General features: G+C 45.6%; 1 protein-coding gene across 2 annotated transcripts in view; it reads left to right on the forward strand.

The window, feature by feature from the left end:
* The window catches only part of Kcnh1 (potassium voltage-gated channel subfamily H member 1), a 305,856-nt gene that overhangs the window by 43,136 nt on the left and 248,915 nt on the right, over nucleotides 1-13,805 (forward strand). For both annotated transcript variants that reach the window (XM_076941632.1, XM_034513126.2), the window contains exons 4-5: nucleotides 1,636-1,764; nucleotides 6,315-6,433. In XM_076941632.1, the coding sequence (XP_076797747.1) occupies nucleotides 1,636-1,764; nucleotides 6,315-6,433 (248 nt within the window). The remainder of the gene's footprint in view (nucleotides 1-1,635; nucleotides 1,765-6,314; nucleotides 6,434-13,805) is intronic.

Below are 13,805 nucleotides of genomic sequence, written 5' to 3' on the forward strand. Positions count from 1 at the left end.
AGGTGTTTCCATACTTACATACATGTTATATATGTTAGCAGTGTCCATACTTATATACAAGTGAGTGGCATAGGGGAGTGACTAACTCTAATATCTGTCTGTCCAGAGACAAGACCCTGAGATTGTGTTCATTGTCTGCCCTGTTTATAAAAACTATGTGAAATGCTGAGCACAGGGCCTGGAGCACAGGGAGCTGTCAGGCTTCCATCCACGTGGCGAAATAGTTATGGAGTTTATTTTGAAAATGTTGCTGTTCTAATTTCATTTCTGTTGCTGTGCTACAATATTCTGATAGAAAGCCCGGGGAATGGGGCTCATTTCTGCATATAATTCCAGGTTACTTCTATGGCTGTGGGGAAGTTGAGGCAGGAACTTCAAACACCTGGAACATCACACCCACAGGGAAGAGCAGAGAGAAACTCAATCGTGCCGAGCTGGGTTTCCCACTCAAACAGTCCAGGACCCTTTGCTCAGGTGCCACTCATGGCAGAGTAGGAAACATCAATTAATATAATTAAGACAATCCCCATAGAGGTGCCCACAGACCAACTCAGAGTAGACACTCTCTCACTGAGACTCTCCTCTGAGGGGGGTTCTGGGTCATGTCAAGTTCTCAGATGTAACTATCACAGTTGTAAAACAGAACACAGAATATCTCAAATATGAAAAAACGGGGCAGCTGCTTACAGAGCTCTTTTGTGGCAGATGCTTCTTCAGGAAGTAGCACATAAGAATGCGCATGCTGTAACTTTGTGTCTCCTTTATGTTTGAAGCAAGGATAGCTTGTTACTTCTTGGTGAGATGTCCTATACAAAAAGAAAGGCAGTTACTTGCTTTTACTAATTATTGTTACTTTGGGGAGCCAAAGAAAGACCATGCAGGCATTTGCAGGGTGGGGTCCTCACTAAGAAGTCAGTAGAAGGGGCGTGGCTCACTGCCTTCTGTGGAGGACGATGATGGGGAGAACAGGTTCACACCCAGGATGGGCATTCCTTCAAACCTCGATGTGCTACCTCAGGCTCTAATATGACCACGATTGAGCATGGGGTTGTGGGATCTACCATGGCAACCTCTCCTGGTTGTTTTCTGCTCACTGTTGTCTGAGATGGCTTTATTTTATTTTATTTTATTTTATTTTTGGATTTTGGTTCGAGGAAAAGGGACTTTGGATTTTGATTCGAGGAAGAGGGACTTAGAGATTCAGTTTTTGGCCCATGCTTATTCAAGCATGTGCATAAGGCTGATGGTTTCTCAAGCTTCATGTGGACTGTGGGGTTCTTTAGCCACAGAGAGAGTCTATTGGTGGTTGGCAGTGTCTACCCGGCCCGTGCTTTTTTACTGTTAGTTCAATGTGTCTTCCATGAGCGCTGATGAGATTTTCAAGCTGCTTTCTGTTGTACGAAGGTTCAGACACTGTACTTACAAGATTATGTGACTGTAAGAAAGTCCCCCACTGTGTAGTCACTCTGTACATTTTTATCCCAGCAAGAAAAAACTAATGGTTAGATTCTCCCACACCGAGAGAACATTTAACAGTGAATTAATATTGGTACCTGTTCATCCCTGAGCCCTTGATTCTCCAGCCCTTCAGACAAGGGTGCAAACAGCTCACCACCCTTCTGATGTTTCTTCCAGGGACACCTGTGTGGTTTTTTGTGAAGATCGCTCCGATCAGGAACGAACAGGATAAAGTGGTCCTGTTCCTTTGCACGTTCAGTGACATAACTGCCTTCAAGCAACCCATCGAGGACGACTCCTGCAAAGGTTCGTAGCCCTGATCTGTGCAAGTATACTCTCACTTTTGCTGCAGAGAATCTGGGATCGCCAAGGCAATCTTGTGCAGAAATCAGGATTTTGAATCTCAGTTTGTGCCGGGTGCTGTGTCATTCTGCAGGGTGCTTGGGGAAGAGAGTGACAGAAAACGTCTGGTAAAGCGTTTAAAACTTCACCATTCCATAGTTACTCTTGGATGGAAGAAAGCACCCTAGCATGTCTGACCTCAGGGCACTTTCAGGTTTCCTTTCCTTTCTCCCTATCCTTTTCCCCACTTGAGACTGAACCCACAGTCCTGTGCACACCAGGCCATCATCTCCACCAGGCTGTGAAGATCTTGGCAGGTATTCATAGTTGCTCACCGAGGCAGTCAGGCTGTGCTTACCTGATTTTCTTGCAGACATCTTTGAGTCTGACTCGTGAATGGTTGTAGCCTCGTTAGATAAAAACTAGAAATGAGGGAGTGATGAACCCAGAAGACAGAGCGGGGAGGTGATGGGAAAACGGAGATGTTGGCAAATGGCTGTGTGTCTGCTGCGTTCTTGAAACCAAAGAGTGGGCTGAATTTACTCATCTGAGCTGTCACACGATTAGAGAAAAGTTGGATACAGTCATACACCCAGTACCATGCTCTGAATGGCACATATGTGTCTACATGTGATGTATATGTGCTTGGTCACATCGTGTCTGTGGCTGGTTAATTGATAGGCAGACACTACTGAGGCCAGGGGCTAGAGTCACATGTCGTAGGGGTCATGGCTTTAGGTTTTAGCAAGACCATGGGTGTGTATTGTTTGGGAAGCACTGGAGGCTTCGGAAAGGAGCCTGCAGAATGGCTGGGCAAGCTAGGCTCCTGCACTGGCTCACTAGGATAGAGGACAGCAGGTGTCAACCACTCTTTCACACCTTCTCCTGCAGTTGCATTCACTCAGCCAAGAACCTGGCAGCGCTCCATGTTGCCTGGCTACCTGGCTCTGTGCTTGGCTTTCTTCTCCAGCTCTCTACTCTTGAGGATTCTAGCCGAGAAATGCCAGTGGAGTCCAGGAGAGAGACAGGCTGGGACTCGTTACCCTGGATGTGACAAAGACTGATTGCTAGAGAGGCATCTTAGGGGAAATAAGCATGATTTGGCCATGTCAAAGTGTTTTCTGTGGAGATGCAGTGGTGCGTAGCTATTACTGTTGTAGTAGGAAAGGCATAGCCTTCTGAGAGCGCTTCTCATCTGGCTCTGCAGAAGTGACGAGTCAGCTTGATGGTGGGAGGCTCTCTTGGGCTTATTTTCCACGAGTCATGTGCTCCACTTATTTAGCCTAACCTGCCCCCATAGTACATCTTGTTGCTGATGAGAGTCATGGCACACACAGCAGTGCATCCCCTGCCCCCCACCCAACTATTCCATTAGCCAAGGTAACTTCTTGTCATGTGTCAATTCTTTTTTGTCAATGAAATAACACAAGTAACATGTGGCCTTATTTGTAGACAATTTTGAACACGTATATACACAACACATATTCACATATAAACACCTACGCAGAAGCCTGCGTGCATACATATACACACATACACGCATATATATGCATACACACATATGTATAGAAACACAACCATATACACAGATGCACATACATGCACACACATGTCTAAACACATGTACATGCTTATACACACTAGCTTTCAATGTGAGAATCCTGGTAGGGAACCCGGCTTCATGCTACCTGAAAGTCCCTGATTGTGTTCTGATTGTCATGCCTCCTCTGTCACCATATTCCTGACACACTGTGGTGTCTGCTCAGGACAAAGTCAGATTTTATATTAGCCTGTTTGGGATGGAAAAGCCTAGGAATTGGTGAGGTCTCCTGAACTGTCAGGCTGTGAACCTCAGTTCTGGCAGTAAGGATCTGACCCAGATGCGAAAGATGCTGCTGTGTGGTGGATTGCTCTGGCTTGGGCTGGATTGCTCTGGCTAGGGCTGGCTTTCTGGATGTGTTCTTGTTCATTCTCCCTGACCCAGCTGTGTTCAGCACTAAGTCTCCAGCTCCCAGCTGTCCCAGGCTTGTGAAGAATTCACTTGTGAGCAGGACTGGAAGCAAGAAGATAACATGCAGAAAACTCCCCAATGGCCTCAAGGGGCATTTCCTACTATTGATTAGTTTTTAAAGTCACATGTGCTCAAATTGTATTTCAAGTTACTCGGCCCTGGTTGTGTACTTCACAATTTGAGTCTCTGGGTGGTGTGGGGTGCGTCAAGGGAGTGGTTCTGGAAGCCTGCTTGTCCCTAACATTTTTCTTTGAACAACTAACACACAAATGGCAAGCAACCAGATCATAGAGTTGACTATTTTGTTTAGAGTCCTGGGCACTGCTGTTGGACTCTGGGAGGTGCCACTAGACTCTCTTCTCTTATAGTTCTGTGACAGGGCACCTTCCTCCTTCATTCTGCTATCCCATATGACTAATTTCCTAACTCTGACTAAAGTGCCACACACATATCACTGACCAGGGACTGAAAGTCAAGCAGGTTTTTCTGTTCTGTAACCAGCACGTGGGTTACCCCTGGGCTCAGAGAGGAATGCCTCATGTTCCAACTGTTCGTCTTTCTCTCTCTGCTTTTTTTTTTTTTTTTTTTTTTTTTTTTTTTTTTTTTTTAATGGAGAGCAGGTGGCAGAGACTTTGCTTTCCTCTCTGTTGAGCTCGAGGCTTGAGCAGGTGTGAAGTGTGGGGCTTTGACTGTCACCTCGACATGGCTCACAAGGATGAGTCACCCTCTTGCTTTCTTGTAACTTGTTGCAAAGGTATAGACTCACCTGCATGTTTGAACTTTACATTTGAACCTGACCGGAGGTGGTGTACAGATGAAAGGGAGAGACAAGATTATAACATTGGAGGATGAGGGCTCCTTCCTGGGCACACTGATGAGATGCTCTTAGCAACGATGAGTCAGAGACACGGTACAGCCTTTCAGCTACCAGTGCTCACATAACATCTCTCTGCTCACAGTAGGACGGAGAGGCGGAGCTACCGAAGCTAACCTCAGTAACTGTAGTTAGGAAGCTACTTAAGCAGCCATTGTAGACCTTTCATGTTTGCACATGGATAGGGAAAAGACCGGAAGGGACACTTCAGGGTGTAGACAGTGTTGCATGCTGGCCACTTGCGTGGGTTCACAGTTTATTGACACACAGGCAGTGAGTGGCTCATGCTGACCTCTCATGGGCATCCATCCACTTGTTCAATGTCGGCGTTGCTCTGAGGTGAAGGAGAACCTGTCTCTGAAAGACATTTCCATGGTATATCCCACTGAGCTCAGTCAGTCATGATTTACATGGAAGATGTCAGTGCTCTCTCTCCCCGACTCCAGGCCATTCCTCTTCCTGACCTGAGTGGAGCTCCAACAGTCCAGCCACTGCACAGAGGTCTGCACCTCTCTTCGTGGCACGTGGTGGTAGGCATGTGTAGATGCTATCATATCTGTTAACACCTGGTGCTTCTGGAGTGAAATAAGAGCACATTTACTTGTTACATTGACCAGAGCTTTTCAGATAAAAGACTTTCAAAGTTATAGGAAAACCACACCACTCCTCCCTAGCCCCACAGTCCTCTGGACTCTAGGTCAGTCCTGGGAAGGTGCTCCAGGGTAAAACTTAGAAGACACAGTTTCTGTGGAAGGAGCAGACTGTTTCTAGAGGCTGAGGGATAAGAATGAGTCACGTTGCTTCCTCTCAACATCACTGCCGGTAACAGTTTCCACGATTTGTTTATTTGCTGTGCACTTGAGCACATGTGTTTGGAGATCCTGGTCTTGAGACCTGACAAGCTTTCAGAAGGCTCATGGGACAGCTGCCTGGTCAGAACCTTGATTCAGATGTTTCCTGTTAAGTGTTGGAATGTTGTATTTGGGGCGGCTTTAAGGTCATCCAGGACTATTTAGACTTCTTAGATTCTCAGAAACACCTCTCCTCCATGACCTTCCCCTCACCACATAGATAAAATCAGCCAGTGCCATTCCTTACACACCTAGATGTTGGTTATTCGTTTTCTGGAATTGAGAAAGGCAGGGCAATGTTGGGTAGTCTATCATTTACAGATGCTAGTTTATAGCTCAGGTTTTGCAAGATCAGGGGATGGAGGAGTTGAGACTACCCAGAGGAAAGTCGCCCAAGGCAGAGAACCATCCCTGTCACCTGGTACGAGCCAATGAAAGAGGCTTGCCTAGAGAAGTCTGCACTGTAGATTCTTCCTCCCAAGGCACCCCAGGCCTCCTTTCCTCATTAGTATAGAGTCCCCAAAACCTGCCCTACTATGTCTCAAGGCTGTGATCAGAATGGAGCTCAAGTGTGTTGGAAAAGCAAGTTACTGCCCAAACCTCGATATGTCAGGGTTCATTTCTGATCGACTGGTCTTGCTTGCCGGCAGATATGCAAGATGGGCTCATTGGTGCTCCAGAGGTCCCTGTTGTTGTCCTGTGGTGTTGGCGGATGAGAATGCCTGCGCTCTCTTAATGTGTGGCTAACCTTGTCTTTGTGTTTTTCTGTCTGCTTCAGGTTGGGGGAAGTTTGCCCGACTGACCAGAGCTCTGACAAGCAGCAGGGGCGTCCTGCAGCAGCTGGCCCCCAGTGTGCAGAAGGGGGAGAATGTTCACAAGCACTCGCGCCTGGCAGAGGTAAGGATGGGTAGAGCCCAGCAGCCTTACTTCCTAGGGACGGCCGTGTGGGCTGAGAACATGGCATGGCATGGAGATGCTGTGGCAGTGTGATAGGGGACCTCTGGGACCTCCGGCCTCTGGGCTGGCACTTTGGTCTGTCTGGGCTCCATGAAGCATGCTGTGTAACAATGGGGGAAGGGACGTACCTGCTTTGATCTTCACACTTTGGCGTATGTAAAGGCAGGCTAGAGTTGGCCCTGTGGTCAGACTTGCTGGAGATTACAGGCATCAGCTCACTTTTCTTAGGACACAGCAAGGAGCTGGAAGTACTTCTCATTTGTAAAGGAGGCCATTAAAAACTTTATAAATCATAGACAGTTTTGTAATTTGAACAATACAGACTATTCAAGGAAAACAAAATACAGGATCCATTCCCCTGTCAGTGGGGTGCTCATATATTTTCTTTAAGCCACACTGATAAAGTCACACTTTTGCATTTTATGATCCTTGTCCCGTGGTTGCTGGAGGACACCACTGTCACCCAGAACGGGACACTGCACTTTCAGTACGCGTTCTATTACATGACAAGGAGAAAGAAAAGACCAACACAGTCACATCATTAATTGAGGGAAGGACAAAGTGCCCCATCTACTCTTAACCTGCTGTAGGTAGTTTTTTTCACAACACATGAAATATCTTACAATATAATGTACTTAAAAATGTCTCTCATTTATTTGCATATGAGAGTATGTATGCACGTGTGTGCAGATGCCTGTGCCTGTATGTGAGCTCAGGTGACCGAAGAGGACATGGAGGGTCCTCTGATGCTGGGGACAGCATCCAATGACAGGTACTGCCTGCAGTCGGCTGGGATGGAGACATCTCAGAAGCCTGTGGCAGCTCCTTGTAAAGAGTATGGTGTCTGGGACCCCGAGAAGCAGGAGATACATCCCTCCAGGGGACCCGCCATCTGAAATAAGGGACTGTCTGCAGTAGGCCGGGATGGAGACATCTCAGTAGCCCATGGCAGCTCTATGTAAAAAACTGTTGTTCCCATTTCTCCCAGGCTTAGCCCTGGACAACGGCTGTGTAGATCTCATTTGTGTGTGACTGTTTTTCAGTTGGCCTTGGTGTGCATAATTATTCTATTATATCTGACTTTCTTACTTCTTTCTCCTTCTGCTCTGGTGAATTCTGTGAAACTAGATGTTCCTTGATGTAATGATTCTTAATCAATTAAAACTTGAGGCGCAGGGCACAGCACAGCACAGTCCTAATGGCCCAGGTGCATGCTATGTGCTCTCATCTTGGAAACAATGCAATAACTGCACAATGGTAGCTCCAGATTAATGCTTGACTTGCAAAGAAAGTTTGAAGAAATTATTATAAAATGAAATAGAGCCAACACTGGGATCCCAAGAAAGGAAAAAATCTATGGAAGTTATGAAAGAAGTTTTGCACAACATTCAAGAGTGGTCTCTAGATGAGGAAGTAGAGAATATATAAAATCTTATAGTAAAACTAAGTCAAAACACTGGGACTCTTAGGAGAGACATTGTGTGCAATGCACAGAAGTAGGAAGCTAGTAGAACCACTGACTTAAGGGTTAATTTGATTCTTTCTGGCCACTGCCTGGCAGCTTTGCCCATGTCATTTATCGTTAGAGCTTCACAGAAAAATTCAAGTAGCTGATCTCAGACCTCTGTGCTTTGAAGTATAATAACTCAACAGTTAAATTTTAAATAATGATAAGTTTGCAATCATTATTATTTTGGCCACAGGCCTGGGAATAGGGAAGCTTGAAATTTTGGGGAACAATTGTAATTCTTAATTCTTTGTGGGATGTGGTTATTCTTTTGAATCTGATTTGGCAATGATTACACAATGTCTTTTTTCTATCTGCTTTTGGAGTATCAGTAAAAGACTGGGGCAAGAGAAAGGCAAGTGAGTGAGTGAGTGAGTGAGCAAATGAGAGAGTGAATGAAAGAGCATGTGAGGTGAGTGTAGAGAGTGTGAGAAGAGAGTGTGAGGAGTGAGTGAGGAGAGAAAGTGAAGAGTGAGTGAGGAGAGAGTGTGAGGTGTGTATTGAGAGAGTGTGTGTGTGAGTGAAAGGAGAGTGCATGTTGTGTGTGTGAGGTGTTTGTGGGATGTGAATGAAGAGTCTATGTGAGAGTGAAATGGGAACACACAGAGGTGTGCAAGAGTGTGGGAGTTCAAGAAAAGAAAAGCACACAGGAGAGAAGCAGAGTGCGCAGGAGAATGCAGAGTATGTGCAGCCTCAAGCTGTGAGCGAATGAGTGAGAAAGAAAGCAGAGAGTTAGAAACTTTAAGCCTTGAAAAATTGCCTGTCAGCTTGTACCCTAAAAAGTAGTTTGTGTAAATTTATTATGCACCTTCCAGATATCTCTGCTTCCAGCTGAGAACTCTGATCCTGTGTCGAGGCTGGACCCTGACACTCTGATACTTTCCCTCTATTTTTTTGAGGCAGGGCGTCTCCCTAAACCTGGGCCCTAAATCTTCTTACCTGAGTTAGAAGCCAGCGAGTCCCAGCATCCTTCTGTGTCTTCCCACCTTAGACTTGGCGCTGAGGGCTTGTGGCTGATACTGGAGTGGTACCTAAGTGCCGGGATTGGAACTCTGCTCCTTAGCACAGCTGCCACTGGGCCATCTCTTCACCACCAAGCCTACTTTGTCATGCTCATTGTTTGGGGATAGACCCAAGCTTTTCGAGCCCAGCAGCGCGCAGAAGCTGCTCAGTGGTGTAACTTAGTTTGTAGAAATTGATTTAATGAACAAAAGAAGGACATAATCTAGTATCTTCTCTACCTATCTTGTCTGTAGGCTTCCAAAATGAGGCAAGAATCTGGGGCTCATCCTGGGACTCATCCCAGGGCAAGCTTCAGCTGGTGGCTTCATGATTTTATTGAACTTAGTCTTCTTTCTTTTAATTTAATTTTCTCTATCTAGTTTCTTAAAGAAGATGTTTTGATTTCTGATTTTGACCTTTCTTTTCTAATATATTAAGAGATTAGAAATTTTCCCCTATAAAAACATAAGTGTTGCCTTTAGTTAAAATAAGTTTTCACTTAGTTAAAAATGCACCTTAATTTACTTATATGTGTGTGTCTGTGTGAGTGCACACACCCATCCACACTTATAGGCCAGAGGAGGATATCAGGTGTCCCGTGGTGTCACTCCCTACCTTCTTCCTATGAGATAGGGTCTCTCACTGAATCTGGAGCTAGCCTGGTGACCAGCAAGACACAGCAATCCTCCTACCTCTCTCCATGGCACACTAGGACTACAGGTAGATGTGTGGCCACACGTGGCTTCTTATATGGGTGCTGTAGATTTGAACTCAGGTCCTCATGCTTGCAAGGTAGGTGTTCTTACCTGCTGGGCCATCTCCCAGGTCTCCTCATGGTGCTTGCCTCACAGACTTAGATCTTGTTGTTAGGTGCCTGGGCAGCATTGTTATGTGTCCTTGGAGAACTGGCTCCTTGGCCCTTGATGAAGTTTCCTTTGATGTAGCTACCCTACTTTCATTTGATTAGTGCTAGCACACATATCCTTCTCCATCTTGTCTCCATCTCATACTTAATTTGGGGCTGCAGACAGCATGTGGCTGGATGGCTAAATTCTTTTTTTTAAACCAATCTGATGAAAGCTAAGCTTAATGTGATTACCAAAGCCCAGGCCTCTGGCTGTAGTATCTCTGCTGCTCTGTTCACTGCCTGTGGCCTTTGCTCCTGTGGTGTTGTCTACTCTTTTTCTTCTTGTCTTGGTTTTAACTGATCATTTTTTATGATGCCACTTTTTGTTTTTAATATAAAACACACTTCTTGTATGCCTGAGTGTGATATATATGTGTGTGTGTGTGTGTGTGTGTGTGTGTGTGTGTGTACATGTTGGTATGGGTCTGTATTTGTGTGGTGGGACACATGTATGTGTGCACATGTCAGAAGTCATGGCTGGGTGTTACACTCAGTGGCCCCACATGTTGTTTTTGAGACAGTGTTTCTCATTGAACCTGGGGCTCTCTGACTCATATGGGCTGGTTGGCTGTGAGCTGCAGGAATCTAATCTCTGTCTCCCTAGTACTGAGATTACAGGCATGGCTGCTGAACTCAGCTTTTTATGCAGGGGCTGGGGGTCCAAACTCAGTTCCTCTTGCATAGCAAGCACGTTGCTGATTGAGCTATCTCCAGAGCCCTAAAGCATGCTTTTTGATTTTTTTTTTTTTTTAGTGGTTGCCCTAGAGTTTGCAATTCATCAATATATCCACACAACAATATACTGCTTAATAGATAGTGGAAATACATTCTAATAACAACATGCCCCAGTCAGTGTTCTGTTCAATGGACCATTGCTTTCCTTCATGTCATTTATAAATGTTCTTGTACATGTATTGCCATAGTCAAATACATTGTTGTTGTTATTTTACTGCATGTATGCATGCATGCATGCATGTATGTATATATATTATGTATGTATGATGTATACATATATGTGTATTATATATGTATATATGTGTGTATTATGTATGTATATGTGTATTATATATGTATATATGTAATATATATATGTGTGTGAGTGTGTGTATGTATGTATGTATTATGTATGTGTGTATGGCAATCAGAGGACAACTCATGGGAGTCAATTTTTTCCTTCCACTAGGCAGATCCTAGGGATCAAACTCAGGTCACCAGGCTTAGTGGCCGGTGCCTTTACCCACTGAACAGTCTTGCCCATCCTGTTGCTCTTATTTTGATCAAACTTCTATCTAGATCTCTAATAATAACAAACTGGAATGTATTTATTGCCTCTCTGGGAGTCTACCAGTCTTTAAGTACATCTGGAATAGGGCCGTACCATTTTCCTTCTATGTAGGGAGCTTCACCTCCTCTGGTATGAAGACCTGGTACAGGTCTCTCCTATGAGACCCATCCACTATTGTCTGAGGAAATCCCAATTTCTCCTTCACTTTGGGGGTGGTGATTTTGTGAGATGCAGATACGGAGGTGGTGTGCATTTTCTGTGTGTACACGTACCTTCTGCTTGCTTGCCTCTGAGATGTTGGTGATCCTTATCTTTATATCTCTGAAGGTCCGGGCTAATTGTCAGCTCAGAGAATCTAAACTCCCCTGGGAAGTCTCTGAACATGCCTGTGGGAGATTATCTAGACTGTGTTAATTGATGTGGGAAGACCTGTCCACTGTGGGTGGCACCATTCCCTGGCTGGGATCCTGGATGTATGAATGGAGAAAGAGAGCTGGGCAGCAGCGAGCATTCAAGTCCTCTCTGCATTGTGATTATAGGAGCCATGTGGCAAGCTGCTTTAGGCTCTTGCCACCTTGAGTTCCCTGGCATGATAAACCGTACATTTAAGCTGTAAACCAGAATAACCTGCTTTTTCTAAATTGCTTTCGCTAGAATGTTTTATCACAGTTGAGTGTTATTTTTGTCTAAGGCTCCCTTTTCAGGATTTTTGTTGCTTTCATCGAGATTATGAACTCTAATTAGGTCTTCCTCCATTTGTTTTGTTTATATGACAACATCCTGCTTCTGGGATCTGAGATCTGTGTCTGACATCAGCTTGGTGAAGCCTCGGTGGTTATTGGAGTGTATGTCTCCTGGTGCTTCTGCTATGTGCATTGACACCTTCAGTTCTTGTCCTAGATTTTGGATATATTCTGTTTAGATTTTTAGCATTCCTTCATCCTTTTCAATTTCTGGTATTTCTAGCGGTTTATACTGGAGCTCAGAGGTTTGGTACCACCTCTGCTGAGTCCCGCCTCCTAAGGATCTCATCAAAGCGGTTTTCATTGTGGTTATTGTGGTTTTTGATAATTAAGTGTTTCTGTTTGGTTCTCTCTAGACTGGCCTTCTCCCTCCGTTCACATTGCCAGTCTGTTCTTGTGTGCTGCCAATGTCACCCACCTGCCCTTAGTGCTTTAATCATGGTTGCTTTAAAATTCCAGTCTGGAATCTGGTTCTGACGTTTGCTCTGTCTCTTCAAACTGAGCCTTTCTTTTCTTTCCTTTTTTGCCTCTGGCTTTGGCTGAAAGCAGCCATGACTGATAAGGAATAAGAAACTCAAGGAAAAGTGGGTGTCTGTTACCTTCAGTGAGACAGGGCAGAGCAGGGATGCGAAAGTGTTCTTTGGCTGCTGGCTCCCATCATTTAGTGAGCCTGGACCATGGACTGTGCCCTTCCCAGCTGTGTCACAGCCTTGCCTCCTCTCTTAGAAGGCATAGGATGAGGAGAGGGTAGTACAGGAGGGGTTTTTCTGCCCTATGACCAGCAAGGCCAAGTCTAGTAAAGTGGTTTCTCTGGAGGTGAGGCCTTGTTGGAGAACCTTGCTATTAAGATAGCAGTTCTCCATGGCCAGATGGCTTTCTGAACTTTGTGCAAAATAGGGGTCTCCCTTTATCAGCAGGACTTCCCAGTCTCTGCCTGTCTCTGTCTCGAGAGTGTCCCTGAACACACGTGGCTGGCCTTGTCTGGCCTTGTCTGGCCTTGTCTGAAAAGTGACCTTGTACAGAGCTCTCTGCAAGGCTGTGTAACTCAGCACACACGCCTCACTCTGGCTTCACGCCCACCTTATAAGTAGGTACTGTATTATAACCAGTCAGCCCTTGATGCTCTCTTGACGCCATAGCCTATTAGTCTATACCACCCATACCCCTAAAAACACCGTATATACCCTATCCGTGGAACAATAATGTAGTTTTCTCTTGCTGCAGTGGTCTCTGGAGGTTAGTCCGCCACACTCACCACCATATGGACCCTGGTCTTCACCTCTCTCCCCTTTGTCCTCCTAGGCTGGGGACCTACAGCCTCTGGGAAGGAAGGGGGAGGGGCACAAGGTCTTGTTGAGAAGGATACTTGGAATAGAGTGGTCCTTTTCTCCTCCTCCTGACAGAGAGATGGAGGTTTTTATTCTCAGATCTTTCTCATGGAGGAAACACTCAAATGTAAAGACTCATGACTGGGTCCTGTTGGAGTCCACCTAGGTGACAGCAGTTTTTCTGTGACAGCATAGCTTTGCAGCCTTCACTCCTTACTGCAGGGAGGCTGCTCAAGAACTCTGTCCTGATACCTGACCCCCCTGCCCACCTGCATCCTCACTCCTCTGATGAGCTAAGAGGAGTTCACAGACATGCAGCGTTTGCTGTTCTGTGAGGACCCAGGAAGGACTTCCACACCCCACCCGTGCGGGATTGGAAGTCAGAAGGCTACGATGTTATCTTCCGTTTGTAGTTGATACTGCCCTGTGCTTCAGTCAAATGTCCTTGGTACAAGAGGAGCCCAGGGAAAGCCCTGCCACCTCTGGGGGGAAGCAGACCCAGTTTTGTGGGCCTGTAGTAGTAGTCTAGGTATGTTGTTT

Source organism: Arvicanthis niloticus, chromosome 10 (assembly GCF_011762505.2).
Source record: "Arvicanthis niloticus isolate mArvNil1 chromosome 10, mArvNil1.pat.X, whole genome shotgun sequence".
In the NCBI taxonomy this organism is placed as follows: domain Eukaryota; kingdom Metazoa; phylum Chordata; class Mammalia; order Rodentia; family Muridae; genus Arvicanthis; species Arvicanthis niloticus.